Source organism: Eschrichtius robustus, chromosome 12 (genome assembly GCF_028021215.1).
Source record: "Eschrichtius robustus isolate mEscRob2 chromosome 12, mEscRob2.pri, whole genome shotgun sequence".
NCBI lineage: Eukaryota > Metazoa > Chordata > Mammalia > Artiodactyla > Eschrichtiidae > Eschrichtius > Eschrichtius robustus.
The window spans coordinates 75,323,182-75,341,763 of record NC_090835.1 but is presented as its reverse complement, the minus strand read 5'-3'; the positions used below and the strand labels follow the sequence as shown (position 1 = coordinate 75,341,763).

Sequence of the window (18,582 nt, the reverse complement as noted above, 5' to 3'; positions counted from 1 at the left end):
CAGTGCATTTGGGTATAAGGTGTTGAGGCTCAACCATGAACTCTGCCCCCTCCTTTTCGGGAAAGATCACTTCTTCTGGAGCATCTTGGGGGACTAGCCTGATGATGCCATCCCTCTTGGTCTCCATAACTTGGGCTCCAGTACTCTGACCCTGCATCCGTTTCAGGAAAGCCCTTGGGCACCATGGTGCTGCCCTTGAGGCTGGGACTCAAAGCCCATAATCTGCTTTGGCCCCTTGATCCTAAACATTAGTGAGTTTTAAATAGCCTCTGAACCCCAGCTTTCCCTAGGAGCCCTGCCTACAATGATGTTGGGACCCTATGGGCAGTGAGTGGAGCCGGGAAAGCTCTGGGTGACCTCTCCCTGGTGTGCAGTGGACATATGGCAGCATCACATCCCCACCTTCAAGGGAGCACCAGCCGGGGTGGGGACCAGCAGGGGTGGGGAGATGGGTGTGTAGATTTACGTTCTTCTACCACTACGCCTTGACTGAATTGCTCCAGATAAATGGAAGATTTGCTATGAAACACCAAGAAACATCTTAACTAATGCTCCCAACCTCCATGACAGATATAGGTGAATAAGCTGAGGCAGAGAGGGGAGGATATGGGCTCCAGGCCACCCAGCTGATGAAAACTAGGGGCCCAAACTCACAGTGCCCCCTCTATCTTATCAGGAAGTCCTTAGCCAATGCACCCAGGTGATTCCTTGGGGAGACATATAATTTGACCGCTGCGCAGACCTCTAATCCCTCTTAGGATGAACTGAGGTCACCAGGTGTTTGGGAGTTGGAGTAGCCTGGGTTCCCCAGTGACCAGGCAGCCCTGACTGTCCCCAGTTCTAGTGTCCACGGGCCATCATGGGATGGGTGACCCAAGCAACATGGGCCTGCCCATCCCAGACCAGCCAAGCTGAAGGTCATCACCCTGCTCTCTGCTCTCCACCCCTCCTCCTGCTGCATCCCATGAGCATCTAATGGCCTGTGCAGAAGCACCACATACAGTGCCAAGCACTTAGTAGGTGCTCAACGACTGTCTTGTAAGTGTTCATATTTGTTCTGGAATAAACTGTGCATGTGGAAGAGGCAGAGGAAGCCAATAGGTTTGGCCTCTGGGCGCACTGATCGGGGGCCTCTGTCTTCCCCTGGAGAGTGAGGGCAGGGACGATGGCTGATTCATTTCTGAACCCCCAGTGCCTGGTGCACAGTAGGCGCTCAATGAACATTAGAAAACTGGAATCCCTGATGTCGACACTCGACCTCCCAGACAAATGAAGTCACTCCTCCGGCCATTCTCACACCTTCTCCTCCCCACCCCCCATGCTGGCGGTGGGGGGGGGCGTCCCTCCAGCACTCCCCACCCAGACCCCTGCTCACTTTGTTGAAGTCAAAGGTCTCAAACATCTGCTCCACGTACTGGCTGGCCCACGGGCTCAGGTTCTTGAGGCCGAAGAACTGGCGGAACTCGTAGAAGGTGAGCTGGCCGGAGGGGCACTCGGTCATGAACTTCTTGTACCACTGGTGGCACTCGGTGCTGCTCAGCTCCTCCACCGACTTACCGTCCATGACGTTCCCCATCGCTCAGGCCCACGGGAGGCGGATGCCCCAGACGGACTGGTTCTTTTCCCTGCTGCTCCTCGCACCTGGGCCGCCGGGCTTCCTAACACTGGGCCCTCCTCTCCCACAGGCCTGAATCCCGCAGATCTGAGTGAGGGAGGGCCTGGTGAATCCAAAAGTGCAGGGAAATGATAGGAGGAAACGAGCAGAAGAGAGAAGGTAATGGGGGCTGTGCAAGCCTACACCCAAATCCAGGGGCTGCCGGAGAACTCGCGTTAAAAGTCCCCACTAAATCCTTGCAGCCAATGGAGACCTACTCCCTGGGAAGAGGAGTGAAAATAGAACAAAGCCTAGAGGAGCAGAGGCCCAGGATTACAGCCCTGAGCTGGAGGTGAGAGGATTTTCTTACCCAGTTTGCAATCTCCTTATCCCTTCTCACCAGGACAGAGTGGGTGGCCAGCCAGCAGCTGTTCTGATCCTGTCACTTCCTCTGCCTTCTCCTCCTGTTTTGAATGGGTTCTCAATGTTTCTGGTTCCTGCCCTCAGACACGGCATTGAGGTACCTATGAGAAAGAGCTGGTTTTTCTTCCAGAGCTGGGCCAACTTTGGGCTCTTGATAGGGCTGCTGTGTATAGTTATCCAGGCTGTGCTCTGCACTTGGCTGTCACAACCGAGGGGTTCAAATCACACCATGGATGGCTAACATATGAGAGTGTCTGGGTGATGCGGAGTTTGTGGGCTTCCAAGATGAGTCCTAAGCAGCCAAAGGGAACCCCCTCCTCCATAAAACTGCACAAATATCCATAGCCACACACACACACACACACAGATCCTGTTCTGACCACACTCTCATATTCCTGGAGGTTGCATCTTTCCCATCCTGGGATGCTTGAATTCAGCCCTCCATCTGACCCTAAACCTGATACCATCACCACCCAGGGGCATGGGGATAGGGGACATTGAGTATGTGTCTAACGGCCTGGTTGTGTGTGTGTGTGTGTGTGTGTGTGAGTGCAGGCACACAGTTGCATGGGTGTGCTCCTACCTGCTGGTCCTAGAAAGCTCCCAGGCCAAGCCTAGGGGCCCATCTATGCAGCAATATCTTTCTCTGACCCCTAGTGGGATGCTCTCCGGCCATAGAATTTAAAGCTTGTTCTTTTCTGGAGTCAACATTTAAGTGCACTTAAGCTGGATGCTACTGGGAAAGCTCAGAGCCAGCACTCGCTCTGTCCTGACCCTTCCCTGTTTCCCTCCCTCCTCTGCTATGTGGACCACCCCATCTTTATTTAAATAAAAAGCAAATTAGAACCCTCAGAGGCAGTTTGGGGATGGAGGCACCAGGAAGATGGTGGTTTTTATGCAATTTTGTGAGAAGAGTATCAGGCTCTTGATCTTAGGAGCAGTTCCTGAGAACTGGACAGAAGGAGGACCAGGGCCTGGAGAAGGTCAGCTCAGAGAGATGGCCCAGCTCTGTAGAGGAAGGGCAGTCACAGCCTTCCAGCCATCAGGGCTCAGTCCTCTGTATCCACGAGCTGTGACCACTGGCTGGGCAGAGGGAGAAGCCCGGAGTGATGGGGTCAGTGTGCCTAGATACTCCTCAGCTCCAGCAGCTCTTCCTCAAGTGGACACCCCCTTCCAACAGCTCAGGGCACAGAGGAACCACTGGAAGCAGGACCCTGCACACCTGGAGAGGGAGCTCCCTCTTTGACCAAGGTGCTCCAGATGGAATGCGACAAAGCTCCCTGAGAACTAGAGGAGCCTGGGAGGGCTGCTTCTCTGGCTGCTTATGTGGCATCTGCCAGGTAGAACTGGAGGTGCAGGTGGGGGCTATGTGCTCTGGGCAGGGTCTGCCTTCTCATACCTGGTCTTCCCCCAGGAGCAGTTCTCTTCCTTTCCATCATAGAAACCACTGGGTGGCCTCCTTTCCAGTTTTACCACTCTTTTTGCCCATTATCCTGAGAAAGTTCATCTAAAGGGCCCAGAGCTAAGAATGCTCCTTAGAAGACCAGAGAGAGAGAGAAAGACTGAGACAAGAGTGACGTTAATACTGTTGTCCCTGTCACTGTTGTGTACATGACACCTGTGACAAGAAGGAAACCACCAAATGTTAACAGGCTCATTTCTGAGTCATGGGATCATTTTTTATTTTTTATTTTATTTTTTTTTTTAATTTCTTTTTATTTATTTTTTTATTTATTTAGGCTGCTCCAGGTCTTAGTTGCAGCACGCGGAATCTTCACTGCGGCACGTGGACTCTTAGTTGCGGCGGCACGCATGTGGGATCTAGTTTCCCCGACAAGGGACTGAACCTGGGCCCCCTGCATTGGGAGCGTGGTGTCTCACCCACTGGACCACCAGGGAAGTCTCACCAGTGATTTTTTAATCTTTGCTTTTTTAAAAAAAAATCTGTAGTTTTAAAAGTGGTTCATAATGAATATATGTTGCTCACATAACCAGAGGATAGTTATTTTTGAAAAAAGAATCAAATGGGACTGTTTTACTTCTCTTCTACCTAAAGTGATCAATTTATGGTGCATTGTGGGGGGAGGGGAGGGCTTGGATCTGCCTACTTTGATGAAGTTTTCCAGAACATGTTTTTTTTTGGGGGGGGGGTGCTTGGGGGCAGGAGGGCTCCTCCACTGAACTTGCTTGGAGCCCAGGCTGGAATCTGTGTCCTTGAAGAGTCCTCTCAGGCCCAGGGTTTGAAACGAAGAGGTCAAGGAGGAGATGGAAGCTCATCTTTCCATCTCTCCTTTCCAAACCTCCCCTATGAGGTTTCCTCCTCATTCTTTATGTGTGAGCACAAAAGCCACCTCCTCTGTGAAGCCTTCTGAATCTCTGCAGAATTCATCTTTCCTGCCTCAGCACACTAACATCTTGCTTATGTGTTATATTAGTTTTCTATGTCACATAACAAATTACCACAAAGTCAGCAGCTTCAAAATATGTACATATATTACCTCATAGTTTGTGAGGACCAGGAGTCCAAGCCTGGCTCATCAGGGTCCTCTGTCCAGGATCTCACAAAGCTGGAATCAAGGTGTTGTCTGGGCTATGTTTTCACCTGAAGGCTTGACTGGGGAAGAATCCACTCCCACCTCATTCAGGTCGTTGGTGGAATTCATTCCCTGTGGCTCTAGGACTGAGGGCCCTGGCTTCCTGCTAGATATTGTCTGGAGGGCACTCTCAGGTCCTAGAGGCTGCCTAAAGTTTCTAGAAGCTGCCCACATTTCCTTGTTACATGGGCTCCTCAACACAGATGCTTATTTTGTCAAGCCAGCGAGGGGAATCTCCCTCTAATCTGCTAAAATGGAATTTTATATAATGGAACCTAATCAAGGGAGTGACACCCATCACCTTTGCCATATTCTGTGGAGTAGAAGCAAGTCACAGAGGGAGGGGATAGTACAAAGGCAGGAACAACAGGAGGTGGAAACCATTGGACGTCACCTTAGGGTCTATGACAGTCACACTTCTACGATAACATAGACACAACACTCATTTTTTTCTGGAATTATAAGCAGCTGTTTACTGCCAGCCTGCCCTCAGGAATCCAGCAAGTTCCCCGGGTAGAGACTACTGTCTTACTCATTTCTCAAAACCTCCCAGCACCTAGTACCACGGATTCCACATGGTTGTGTGCCGGTTATTCGGTTTGCCCCTCCCCACTCCTTCTCCACCTTTCTGGGTCTGCTCTGAGCCCCAGGAGGCTGACCCCTGTGGACTGGATCACCTGGGCTCCCCAGCCCTCTGGCTTCAGTCTGGATTCGTCCATTGAGAAGCACTGGAAGGAGATTGGAGGATGGAAAGAGACAGAAGCTGGGTATCTGTTCCCCTCCCTCCCTGCTGGGCCACAGTTTGGGCCCCAGTTGTCTTCTTTGACCTTCAGCTACAGCTCCTGCCAGAACCCTATCCAAGCTCCTGTGACAAAACCCCCTCCCTCTACCCCTCAGGCTTAGGGTAAGAAGGGCCTCCCTCTGTTGCCACCCTCTGGGCATACCACCAGCCCCTTAATTGTGCCCGCTTCTCTGCGAATAGTCCCCTCATTAAACTCTCCCCAGTTACCTTTTTGAGATAACATTTGACTGACAGGGGCTTGAGCTCAATAAAACATTACTGAATGAATGAATGTATGCATGATTAAAGAAAGGATTAAAGAGAGCTAACGTAGGATGGAGCTATTAGGTGTAAGACACCATGCTAAGCTCGATGAATAGGCTCATGACAGCCCTGTGGGATGGGTGTTGTTATTTCCACGGGAGACGAGAAATCAGAGGCAGAAAAATCACATTCTGAGGTTCACGAACATTTTAAGTGGTGGTACCAAAGTTTTTCCATCATCTTGCTTTTAGCCTAAGTTTTTAAATCTCTGGGGAAAGCCTGAATGGAGCTAGAGGACCCTGTAAGCCCCTCAGTCCAGCACCTTCCCCTGTGACCCCTCTGCCTGAGCAATCCCATCGACAGGGAGCTCACTCCCATTGGGTGTGGGGCGCCATCCCGGACTCCAGCCCAGGATGGGAATGGAATCCCACAGCTTCCCAACCCCAGAGCTCGGTGGGTTTAGCAGTCCTGCTCTCCATCCTTCCCCCAAAGACATGGAGGATTGGGATCCACAGCGAGGCATCCAGGAAGAGGTGAATACACAAGAGGGGCACAGAGGGGCAGAGCAGACAGCTCATGCGGTGGCCCCGTGAGAGAGGTCTGTGGCCTCCCCTGGCTGCTCTGTCCACAGGACTCCTTCCCGGGACAGATGCCATACCAGAGTCAGAGGATCCACCGGGCTGAATGATGCCAAGGAGAGGGAGCAGGTGGGGCAGGGGCACAGAGGCGGAAGCCGTGCCCAGAAGGGATGCGAGGGGTGGCGATCCCAGGCCTGACTGACCCCCTCCAAGGCTGCCCGTCTGCCCACTAGCCACCTCCACAGAAACACAACAGAGCCCTGAGCACAGGTTCTTGGCCTCCTGGGACTATCCCGCCCAGACCGACCTGGGACCTGGGCCGACTTCTCTGAAGGTTTCTGGGAAGCGTCCATGGAGGCTGCTCTACCAAGGTGAACCTCAAGGCGGCGACCTTCTCCAGGAGAGAGGAGGAGGCGTCAGCTGGGGGAGTGAAGATGCTGGCCCCGCCCCCGCCCAGCGTGGCTGTCGGGTCTGGGAGGGCAGAGGTGATTCTTGTTCAGCTTTGTAGCCCAAGGACCCAGCCCGCACTAGGTGTTCACCCAGTGTCTGTTGGATGATTGATAGGAGGTATAACTTTTGGTTGTATGTAGACTGAAAACTTGCATGTTATCTCTGCCTCTTTTCAAAAGCGCCCTGAAATGGCAATACATTTCTAAAAGCTATCAATACAAATCCACAGAGACCAAGAAAAAGAAGACAGTAGATGAGAGGTTCTAATAAAATTTTGGACAAGAGAAGGCAGATGGACAAGCGGTGTCTTACCAGATTGCGGACTTCCCCATTCTCCAGTGGCTGCCCCAACCCCAGGTCAGACCGGCCTGTGACAGCTGGTAAGTTGAAAGCCGAGTGCTGTCAAAGAGCAGGAGGGGGCTTCGCTGGTGGCGCAGTGGTTGAGAATCTGCCTGCTAATGCAGGGGACACGGGTTCGAGCCCTGGTCTGGGAAGATCCCACATGCCGCGGAGCAACTGGGCCCGTGAGCCACAAACTACTGAGCCTGCACGTCTGGAGCCTGTGCTCCGCAACAAGAGAGGCCATGACAGTGAGAGGCCCGCGCACCGCGATGAAGAGTGGCCCCCGCTCATGACAACTAGAGAAAAGCCCTCGCACAGAAACAAAGACCCAACACAGCCAAAAATAAAAATGAAAAAGAGCAGGAGGATGTGGAGGCTGGCCCAGACACAAAGCCTATTTCTGCCGCAGGGCTCCGCGGGCTCCGCGAGGTGGGCGCAGAAGGTGCCCTGGGGGCTGGGGTGCAGGACAGGTGGGGCGGAAATAGGAGGACGAGTGGGTTCAGCGACTGGCTTCCCGGATGCCCTCCTCAAGGCAGCGGAACTGACATCTCCAGGCGTCTATCCCTTCCTGACCCTGGTGGAAGATTATTCTGGAGTTTTGAACTGGAGAGGCCCTAGCCTCTAGGTCCAGCTCGGGAAGAGAGAAGAGCCGCTCTGGAAACCGGGACGCGCCCCGCCACCCCCCACCCCCACCCCCCACCACAAGCTCCTTCTCACACTGGTTCCTTGCAGGCAGGAGAGACTTGGTACAGATGCCGAATGGCCTGCTTCCAGCCTAGGATCACCAGGCATTCGAGGAAAGCTTCTACCTTGAAAGACAGCCTACCTCAACCTGGAAGAACCTGGATTCTTCGCTGTTGATATTTAGGAGGCCCTCTTGTCCTTTCTCTCCACTTACCATCTTCTTTTTAGAGAAGGTATCCAGGGAAGCCTGGCCAAGCACTGGCTGCTGGTCTGGGTCCTCAGCATCCTGTCCCTTCATCCCACACCAGCCCCAGCCTCTTGTGCTCTAGAAGGATGCTCCACTGAATACGCCACTCTACCTAGAATGAGGTGTGATTCCTAGAAATGAAACCAGTTGGATTCACCCAGTGGTGAATTTAACCACTGGCTCTCTGGAAAAAAAGAAACCCCAGTTTATAGGTGTTTGCTGGTTTCCGTGGTGTAAATACTTCCACCACGGCTGATTTCAAGCTACCAGCAGGAAGTCACTGGTTGAGGAGTTGGGAGATGTCCACAGTCAGCTGTCACAGGCCGGTCTGAGCTGGTGCCAGCAGGCCATTGGATCCAGGCCTGGGTGGCAGTGACCAGAACTCAGTCAGGCCATGAGTCAAGTGCCCTCTGCCTTCATCCCCCTTCTCCATGAACCAGGGCCCATGAGCCTAACTAACCTCAGCGTCAGTTCTGCTGGACCAGAGGTAAGACTTGAGATGGGAAATCCATCCCTCGCCAACAAACTACAAGTCAGAAGAGGCGGTTTTATGTAAAACTAGGGCTAGAGAGGAGGCCCCTTGGAGACCGGGTTCGCTCCCTACAGGACTTCCCCATTCTCCAGTGGCTGCTCCAACCCCAGGTCACGGTCAGTTGATGTATCTCTTTCTTGTTGTTGGATGGCTTGCCAAGCCTGGGTCACTGGGAGGGCATGGCCATTATGGACTTTGCTTGGGACTCAGGCTCTGGAGGGGAATTGGGATTACTCTTGGGGTGAGGTGATGAGAATCAAGTCTTTCCAAGTCTTCAGGCACCTCTGGACATAACGTTGCTTACAACACCCCTGTGGCCTCAGTCTACCCACCCACGGCCACCCATTCAGATGCCAGGGAAAGGAAGGACAAACTTTAATTGCTGCTGAGAAGTGAGACCTCCCTTTGCCATTGTTGACAGTGGGCAGGGCACAGCCGTCCTAGCCCAGGCACTTTCTGCTCCTCCAGGAGGGAGCAGCCCTTCCCCTCTGGGACCCGGGATCATGGGGGTGAGGGTGCAGGGTAAGGGGCTTCTGACTGGCACAGGCCTACGAACACCACGAGACCAGGTTGGCAGGAGGCACATCGAAGCGCTTGCGGGTGTGGTCGGTGTCCCGGCGGTACAGGTAGCCGCAGGTAGGCTTCTGCAAGGTGTAGAAGGGGTTCAGGGTGTTGGAGTACTGGGAGGTGTAGAAATTGAGCCTGAACTTGTCCGGGTTCTGCCCCCTGGGGTCCACCACCACCGGCACATAGGCCGCCACCAGAGTCTGCGCATGGTCCTGCTTCCACGACCGGGACAGGGGACAGCGTGGAGCCTTCACCTTTCTGCCTGATGGCGTCTTTGGCCCATGGCTGGGTACTGAGGGTTTCTGTGAGTCCTGGGAGGAAGGAAAGAAGGGGAGAGCTGGCGTATCGGACACCGGGACTTTGACCTCGAGGGTCAGAGGCAGGAGGGAGGGGACAGGGGCACTGGTCAGAAGCCCACAGAGCCGCCCTGGAGCTCTGCTGGCCCTGGAGCCACTCCCCCAGGCTACAAATCTCAGGGGAACCCATCTTCTCTCTGCTGAGGCCCCAGGGAACTGGGAGGGAATCCCTAGCTGCAGAGCTACTAGAAGTTGAACCCCTGCCTTCTTACAAAAGAAACCCCCTATACCCAAGTCGTACTGTACATTCTTTTGCATTTAATTTACAAACTATTTGCCCAACTCAAACTTGCCCAGGGCTTTTATCCAAGGCAGTCTCTGCTCCCATAGTTTCCTACCCAGCAGTATACGTGCCCTCAGCTTTGCACTTCAAAATTCTCCCTATCCTTCCAAGCCAGCAGCCCTCATGACACCTCCTCCAGGGAGCCTCAGATGCTGCAGTCTCTGCCCCCATCTCACCCTCCTCTGTGCCTTCAGGCCCTCCTCTTGGGATGTGGTCCTTTGCTGGGCTGGGACTAGGGTGAGGCAAGGGTGTACATTTTAAGAAGGTACTCACTCAGACTCGTGCAAGGGCATGGTGAGTGCTTCCTTACAATATTTTGCGCCCTAGGTGCTGTGCTTGCCTTATCTTAATCCCAAATTGTGGTCCTTCCGGGCTCTTGCTAATGTCCCAACAGCCCGTAAACTGCTCCCAGCGGTCAGGACCACATCCTATTCACCTGTGTCCCTGGGGCTTAACCCAGTGCTGGCACAGAGCCAAGCTGGAGAGAGGGAGGGGTGCACGAGCCATCAGCAGCCTTCCCAGACTCATCCAGGCTCAGCCGTGGGACGCAGGATTACAAGCAGAGGGGCAAGCACCGGAAATGAGGTATGACAGTGATAATCAACGCTCGTTTTTCACCACCATTTATGAGCACGGCGCCAAACTCTTTAAGTGGATTTTCTCCGTGAATCCTCACATTAACCCTTTAAGGAAGGTATACTATTAGCCCCATTTATAATTGAGAAAACTGAAGTAAGGAGGTTATTCCCATGTTTCGGGTCGCGTGGCTGGTAAGGAGCCAGGCTGCGATGGGAACCCAGGCCTGGCTGACCCCAGGGACCACACCCTGTACTCCACAGGGTGTACTGCCATATCCACAGCACTGTGGGGCAGGGCCTGCCGATTCCTTTCTGTCCTCATGCTGTCACCTTGCTGAGCCCTTGCCAGGGGTGCTGGGTGGCAGGCGAGCAGTCAAGGCGGCCCCTCCCCAGCCCTCAGGCTCGCTGGTGAGAGCGGGCAGCCCAATGCCTCAGTTTGGCAAGGACACTCTGGGGTTTTGAAGGCTGGATTTTGGTTCTGGGTCTGTGGACCCTGCACAGACAGGATGACACACCGCGAGTGTGAGGTTTATTCTATGAATTATCTCTTAGTGCAGCTGAGGATGTGACATCGGTTGCTCCGTCCTTTCGTGCAAAACTATTCCTGAGCTCCTCTTGTAAACCAGGCTCTGGGTGTGGAAGTAACAAAGACACTGCACATATGAACACAAATATGAAGCCCTGGGGAGCAGGGTTCCTAGGTCTCGGCACCACTGACACTTTGGGCTGGATAAATCTTTGCTGTGGGGTTGTCCTTCAATGAAGTATGCTTAGCATCAGCTCTGGCCTCTGCCCACTAGATGCCAGCAGCCCCCCCTCCCAATTGTGACAGCCAAGAATGTCTCTCGCATTGCCAGTGTCTCCTGAGGGCAGTGAGAATCACTGCTATAGAGTCCATGACAATTTCTTTATCCTCAGTGTTGAGGCTGACGGCCTGGCCCTGCAGAATTTTCCTTTCCTGGGCCACAGAAGTGGCTTGGGTTTTTTCCATGTTAAGCATGATTCTGGGGACTTCCCTGGTGGCGCAGTGGTTAAGAATCCACCTGCCAATGCGGGGGACATGGGTTCGAGCCCTGATCCAGGAAGATCCCACATGTCGTGGAGCAACTAAGCCCCTGCGCCACAACTACTGAAGCCTGCATGCCCTAGAGCCCATACTCCGAAGCAAGAGAAGCCACCGCAATGAGAACCCCGTGCACCGGAATGAAAGGTAGCTCCCGCTCGCCACAACTAGAGAAAGCCCGCGTGCAGCAACAAGGACCCAACATAGCCCCCACCCCAAAAAAAAAGCATGATTCTGAGGTTCTGGTCCTCCTGACACCACGGGAAGGCTCATCCTGTGGCCATAGTGGTGAAGGAACTGCAGAGGCCCCACCTCCTACCAGCCCCTGCTCCCCAGCAGTCTTGGCCACCTGGACCCTGCACCTCAGGCTCGGGAGCTGGTGTGAGGGGTGACAGAGGCATGTGCTTTCAGAAGAGTTGGTCGGGGGGGATCTTCCTACAGGGGGAGGGGCAATGCTCTTGCTAACAGGATTGAGAATCTACCAAGTGCTAACCACTCAGCTTTGCAAAAACCCCAAAGAGCCATTTTGAGATGTTACTCCCATCTTCCAAATGCAGAAACTGAGGCTCAGAGGAAACTAAGCTTTGCCTAAGTTCACATGGTTAGTGAGTGGCGTGTAAGAACCTTGAAGAAGTCGCACGACTAGTGACCAGTTAGTGCAGGAACCAGGATTTGAATCCTCCCCTGCCTCTCCACCCCAGCCCAGACCCTGGGTCTCCCGTCAGTTATGCCCCAGCTGCTGCTGCTGCCCCTACGCTTGGGACCCTGGTTAGGGGGACCCAGGACCCCAGGACATCCAGGGACGAGACCCACACAGAAACTGGGGCAGAGGGACAGCCCCGGGGAAGGGGAGAGGGAGGAGGTAGAGAGAAGGGAGGAGGTAGAGAGAAAGGAGGAGGAGGGGGAGTGGAATAGGAGGTGGATGGGGGGGAAGAGGAGGAGGAGGAGGAGGGATGGGGGAGGAGGAGGAAGAGGAGGTGGATGGGGGGAGGAGGAGGAGGAGGTGGATGGGGAGGAGGAGGAGGGGGAAGGGGAGGGATGGGGGGAGGAGGAGGAAGAGGAGGTGGATGGGGGGAGGAGGAGGAGGAGGAGGTGGATGGGGAGGAGGAGGAGGGGGAAGGGGAGGGATTGGGGGAGGAGGAGGAAGAGGAGGTGGATGGGGGGAGGAGGAGGAGGAGGTGGATGGGGAGGAGGAGGAGGGGGAAGGGGAGGGGGAGGAGGAGGAGGAGGAGGAGGCCCAGGCAGTCCCAGCCTTGCCCTGCCCCTTCCGGGGGCCCAGCCAGGCTCCAGGCGACTAAGCTCAGAGGGCTGAGAACACCCCATCTGGCCAGCTCTGGAGGGAGGGTGGGGCCGACTGCATATTTTCCAGGTTAACATCTGGTTTCATTTAACCAACTCCTCCCCTCTCAGGAGGTCCTCCCTGTCAAATGCACAGCGTGTGTGTGTGTGTGTGTGTGTGTGTGTGTGTGTGTGTGTGTGTGTGTGTGTGACTTTAGAGAAATGGTTCGCAACTGGGTGTACTCCCTCCTCCCAGGGGACATTTGGCAATGCCGGGAGACATTTTTGGTGGTCACTACTGGGGGGTGCTACTGGTGTCTAGAGGCCAGGACGCTGCTAAACATCCCACACTGCACAGGTCAGCACACAGCCACACATCCCCACGCCCCCCCCCCCCCCCGCAAAGAATGATTGGCTCACAGGGTCAATAGTGCCAAGGTTGAGAAAACTGGTTTAGAGGTTGAAGGAAGATCCCCATCTCCCCTATCTGCTTCCTGCAGCCTTAAGCCTCCCATTCCTCCTGTTCTATGGGGGATGGGGGGTGGGGCAATGAAGCTTAAAGGGCAAGGAGAGGGTCCCACCAGCCCCTTCCCTCCCTTCTGAATCTCACTACCCTGTTTCAATTGGGTTTTGAGTTAGAGCCAAAAGAAGGAATCTGACCCCCTCCCTCTATGACTTCCATCAAGGCCTTTTAGATATACAATGTATACGTTTTCCCCTTATACCAGGATGTAGAATGGGGAAGAGAGAGACTCAAGCGTGGCACTTTCTGAGTAGGGCAAGAAGACCTCATTGTGATATGTATGTCCTCCCAAATACTTCAGGCCCCCTGCCCATCTGCTGGCCTAGCCCATGCCTGACACTCCACCATTAGTACCTCGCTTTTTCACGGAGGGCCTGTGCCCTGTGAAAATGCAAATAGCATTGGGTGAGGCAGCTGGCAAAGGCTCCCAGGGCACCTGGTACTGGAAATGTGCCTGGCCTTTGGAGTTTGAAGGCTGAGCTCAGGACCGGACTCTGCCCTTACAGGTCAGGCATCCTTGGGCAAGTCGCTGAACCTCTTTGAGCTTTACTTGCCTCATCTGCAAAATGGGGCTAATAAGGGTATCTACTGCACCAGCTTGTGATGGTGGCGGGGGGTGGGGGTGGGTGATGAGTTGCGGGAGCTGTAAAAGCAAATGGTAATTATCATCAGCCTCGTCCAGCTCCTACACCGAGGTGTCGACACACTCCCCTGAACCTTTATGAGCACATATTTGCCCGCGGTGGGGACAAGGGGGACTTTGAAGGGAGTCAATGGGAAGGCCTAGTGGGGACCTCAGCTCCCTCAGGAGGCCGTGTAGCAGGACGGCCTGGAATTTAAATTCCAGCTCCACCACCCACTGGGTACCTGCTCGGCTGTGAATTTTTTTTTTTTTTTTGGCCACACCACACGATGAGCAGGATCTTAGTTCCCCAACCAGGGATCGAATCCGTTCCCCCTGCAGTGGAAGCATGGAGTCTTAACCACTGGACCACCAGGGCATTCCCCCTGGTAATTTATCATACGCTGTGTCTGTTTTCCCATCTATGAAGTGGGAATAACAAGAGAATCTACCTCATAGGGTTACCATGAGTTAATGAGATATTCTTGGCAAGGTACATAGACCTCTTCAGCACTCAGTAAACGTTTGCCAGTATTATTACTTGTCACAAGTTTGCCTAGGAGGTGGGGCCATGCAAACTAACAGTCCAGGAAGCCTCTCGGGGAAGTGAAGGGTCAGGAACCAGAGGAATTGATGGTGGCCCACTTCCTGCCTGCCTCCCCCGCCTCCCGGGAGACAATGACAGCTCCACAGTTGGGGAACAAGAGTCAGGCAGTGTCACCGGCACCTAAGCCTTTTGTAAGAGGCCTTCAGCTCCCAGCACAGGTGGGCCTGGCTGGGGCCTTCATGCTCCTTTCTGCCAGTCAAACTTCTTGTGACCTTGGGCTGCCCTGATCCAACACTGTGATGTCATCCTACCTGGGACATCCTTGACCAGGGCCTTCCTTGGTGATGAGATGGAACTTCTGTTGGCCAGGGGCTCCAGAGGTTTTCAGGGACTCTTGGGCGGGTACTGGGATGCCAAGGTAGGGAGAATTGTATGGGGCTGGGGGCATTGTGACACCTCTTTGACAACACAATTCCTTCTATCTTCCTAAGGAGATACAGGGGCAGGGCTGAGGGCTGAAGTTTCAAAGTCTGGATGGGTCTTACAACCTTGATACTGACTCACTCTGCACTTCCTTCTTCCCACAATTCCCAGGACCTTTGAGCTGTGGGTAGTGGGGTGAGTGGAGAGAGGAGGAAAGCATCCTAGTTATTCAGGTGCCTCCAGCAGTCCTAATACTCCTCCAGGCACCCTCATGTTTCTCGTGATTTCACTGGCGGGGAATAAATGTACCCAGCCAACTCTCCATTCTCTTTCTTCCTCTCTTTCTATCTGCCTTCTAAAGTACAGAGATGAAGGATGGGTGGATGAATGGATGGATGGATGGATGGATGGATGGATGGATGGATGGATGATGGATGGACACATGGACCCATGGATGGACAGACAAAGGAGTGGGAGGGTGGATGGGCAGGTGGATGGATGTGGGCAGGTGGATAGATGGTGGATGGGCAGGTGGATGGATGTGGGCAGGTGGATAGATGGTGGATGGGCAGACCCTCCTGACTTGAGCCCTGGTCACCTTCTTAGTCTCATCTCTTGCTATCTTTTCCCTCACTCTATGCAGTAACTACTTTCTTAAACATGCCCTGGGACTTCCCTGGTGGTCCAGTGGGTAAGAGTCTGTGATCCCAATGCAGGGGGCCCAGGTTCGATCCCTGGTGGGGGAACTAGATCCCGCATGCATGCCACAACTAAGAGTTCACATGCCGCAACCAGAAGATCCTGCATGGCAACTAAAGATCCCGCATGCCGCAACGAAGATCCCACGTGCCACAACTAAGACCTGGTGCAGCCTAAATAAATATATAAATAAATATTTTTTTTAAATGTCCTGCTCTCTCCCCTCTAAGCCTTTGTATTCAATATTTCCTGTTCCCTTTCCTGGACCACTTCAAACAGGGGGTTAGGAGATGAAGGGATGGATGGATAGGTGAGTAGACAGGTGTCTGGGTGGGGTGGCCATGGTTGAGTGGATGGGCAGATTGTCAATGAGCGGATCGATGGTGGGTTGTTGTGGTATAGAGGATGGGATTGCAGGCCCAGGAGCCAGACTTTCTGAGCTTGAATCCTGGCTCTACCATTTTATCAGTTGTGTGACATTGGGCAAGTAATTGACCTCTCTGTACTTCTGTTTGCTCATCTGTAAAATGGTTGGGCTAAAGGTCCCTAACTAATAGAGTTGGGCAAAACACTTAGGACAGTGCCTGGCACAGAGTGAGCACTCAATAACTGTTAGCTTTTATTATGTTTGGGTGGGTAATTGCTTTGAGGGGTAGGTGGCTGAATGGGCTGTCCTCTCCCCATCTTCAAAACCTGACCCCTCCCCACACACACCTCCTTAGGGTCCCATCTCCCGAACACCAGACTTGGTGAGCGCCTTCCAGGAATGTGTCAGAAATGCCACATGTATGAGTGCCCTGGGCTTCTCCCTGGGTCAGTGGGGGAGGAAAGGCGGAGGCCCAGGGTGGTGGAGGCAAAGCAAGCCGGTGATTTCCTGCCCTCAGCCCACTGGCTTGGGCTGGGCCCAGGACTTGTTTCCTTCCTGGAACTGTGTCAGCACTGACTGTTGGGCATGGGGTAGATTTTGGGGCCCACAGGCAGATTGGGGGTTGAGGTGTGGATGACTTGTACGCTCTGCTCAGATTGTGAGATCTGAGGTAATGACCATCAGGTGTGAGCCCTGATGGTAATGACCCCTAATTTCTGAGGAGGCTGGGAGAGGCCAGGAGGGGAGGCAGGCAGGGAGGAAGGGGAGGAGGAGCAGCCCTGCCGGAGCCTCTGTTCAGGGATCTCCAAGGCTCTGGGCAGATGATATCTTGCTTGGGAGAGGGTGGGGAAGAGGGAACGGGAGCTTGGAGCAGGGCCTGCTGCATGGTAGGCGCTGAGTTATATTGTTATTATCATTTCTAAGCTCCAGACAACACTGAGTCAGTCCTGTCTCCGGGAAGTCCACCCTTTCTGACTTCTCTGCCACATTCCCAGCGTGAGTTCATTTTATTCCTCATCAAAATTCCCGGAAGGTAAGGACGGTGATCTGTACCCCACAGCGCTCAGTGGGTGTTTGGGAAGGATGGGGAGAGCTAGTGAGACTCAGGGCTGACTTGTGGAGCCCAGGAAGATCCAGAGACCACCCCCACCCCTTGCCACATACACACCTCTGTTGAGGTGCAGGCATGTGGCTTTCAGGGTCCTGCTACTGCCTTGCAGGCTACTTAGAGGTAGCCTGCTTATTTAAACATCCTCTCCACTCCTCCTTACCTGCTGTGTGATCTGGACAAATTACTTAACCTCTCTGATCCTTACTTGAGTTTCCTTTGTTGGACTTCAAGTACAGGTGTCTGAACTATTCCTACAGCTCACTTCATGGTGCATTATCACCACTGGTCCATGAAGTCCTCCTCTCTCGTTGTATTAATTTTCCCTCTTTATCTCCAGTCTCCAGCCATGCTCTCCACCCACCCCCACCAGAGGCAACCATTCAAATGTGCTTAATGAGTATCTTCTTGTTCATATGTGTTTGCAAAATATATATTGTTGTTTTGTGTGCAAGTAGTGTTCATTTACATAAGTGGTTTTGTGTGTTTTAGATCTCATTCTGTTGTTTACTTTGATCGCTACGTTCTGTTTTTTAAGATCCATCTGCGTTGCTATACGAGCATCTAGTTCCTTGCTTCCAAATGCTGTGTATCCCTTCTCCACCCAGGTGTCTCCAATTTCCCATCCCCACAAACAGCACTGCAATGACATCACATCCACGTCCCCTTATGGACCAGGGTGAAGGTTTCTTTGGGGCCTACTCTTAAGACAGAATTGACTGGTCATAGAGTATGAGTAGATGTCATTTGAAATCTTCTTTTCTCCATCCATAAAACGGGTGTATTGCCCCTTCCTTGCAGGGCTGACTTGATGGTAGTGGGTTAATGCACGTAACCCACTCGGCCCCCGTGTCTGACACAGAAAAGATGCTCAGTGAATGGCAGATGCAGCTGCTGTTCCTTCCAGGTCTCAGGGAGAGAGAGACACACACACAGAGAGAGAGAGAGACACAGAGAGAGAGAGAGAGACAAGCTGGACCCAGGAGAGGTTGCATGGAAACGCACCCAGGGCTCAAAGTCCCCGTTCAAGTGTTAGTCTCCAGAACACGTGAGAAGTGTTGCGGGGCTGTGCTGATTCCTAGAGGGTAGGGACTGATCTTGAAGGCTAGACCTCCCACACCAGAGCACAGGTCTGGTGCAGAGGAGACGGCCATGCCCAGGAAATGCTTCCTGTATCCCAGTGCTCACCTCGCTTTCCTCAGAGACCCCCTGTACAGGAGGGCCAGACAGCCTCATATGCTGTTCTGCCTCTGCTCTGCAAGCCAATGAGCACTTTAACGAGATGAGAAACTACACCTGAGCGTTGGAGTCTGCCATCCCACTTTACAGGTGGAGAGACTGAGGCTCAGGAAGGCTCCATGGTCTCACGGGAGGTTAGTGGCAGAAGAGCCACTAGACTCCACATCTCCACACACCACCACTACCCCCATCCAGTGTTCTTTTAAAAAAGAACATGTATTCCGTGCTAAATTATGTTCTTTATTATTTGTAGAATTTTAAGTTAAAACAAATGATCTACCAACAGAGCACATTACTGAAAAGTAAAAATCCCACATGTAGTCCTGGCATTCCCGCTGAGCCATCTCCACGGTCTTGTTTCCTGCTAACCCCTGGCCATTCACAAATACACTTTATCTACCTGTAGTCACAATCTACATGAAATTTTGTTTTTTGCTTTT

General features: G+C 53.2%; 2 protein-coding genes across 4 annotated transcripts in view; both read right to left on the bottom strand.

The window, feature by feature from the left end:
* Positions 1-18,582, bottom strand: part of GUCA1A (guanylate cyclase activator 1A) — a 30,366-nt gene that overhangs the window by 5,413 nt on the left and 6,371 nt on the right. The window contains exons 2-3 of one of the 3 annotated variants that reach the window (XM_068558721.1): positions 1,965-2,118; positions 1,376-1,702 (exon numbers count right to left, since the gene is read on the bottom strand). In XM_068558721.1, the coding sequence (XP_068414822.1) occupies positions 1,376-1,576 (201 nt within the window). In that variant the 5' untranslated portion in view covers positions 1,577-1,702; positions 1,965-2,118. Of the gene's footprint in view, positions 1-1,375; positions 1,729-1,964; positions 2,119-18,582 lie in introns of those variants that run through there. The other 2 variants (XM_068558723.1, XM_068558722.1) reach the window with 2 other exon arrangements.
* CIMIP3 (ciliary microtubule inner protein 3) lies at positions 9,038-18,486 on the bottom strand. The gene is made up of 3 exons (XM_068559189.1): positions 18,458-18,486; positions 14,507-14,555; positions 9,038-9,367 (listed from the first exon to the last, which is right to left on the bottom strand). The coding sequence occupies exons 1-3, from the start codon at positions 18,484-18,486 to the stop codon at positions 9,038-9,040; spliced, it is 408 nt and encodes a 135-aa protein (XP_068415290.1).

Excerpts from the sequence above, each read along its gene's own strand:
- CIMIP3 (XM_068559189.1), bottom strand. The coding sequence starts at position 18,486 with ATGGCTCAGCGGGAATGCCAGGACTACAT. Across the intron at positions 14,556-18,457 it reads CGGGAATGCCAGGACTACAT|AAAGGAGCATGAAGGCCCCA; the intron begins GTGGGATTTTTA and ends TTTGACTGGCAG. Across the intron at positions 9,368-14,506 it reads ACCTGTGCTGGGAGCTGAAG|GACTCACAGAAACCCTCAGT; the intron begins GCCTCTTACAAA and ends CCTTCCTCCCAG.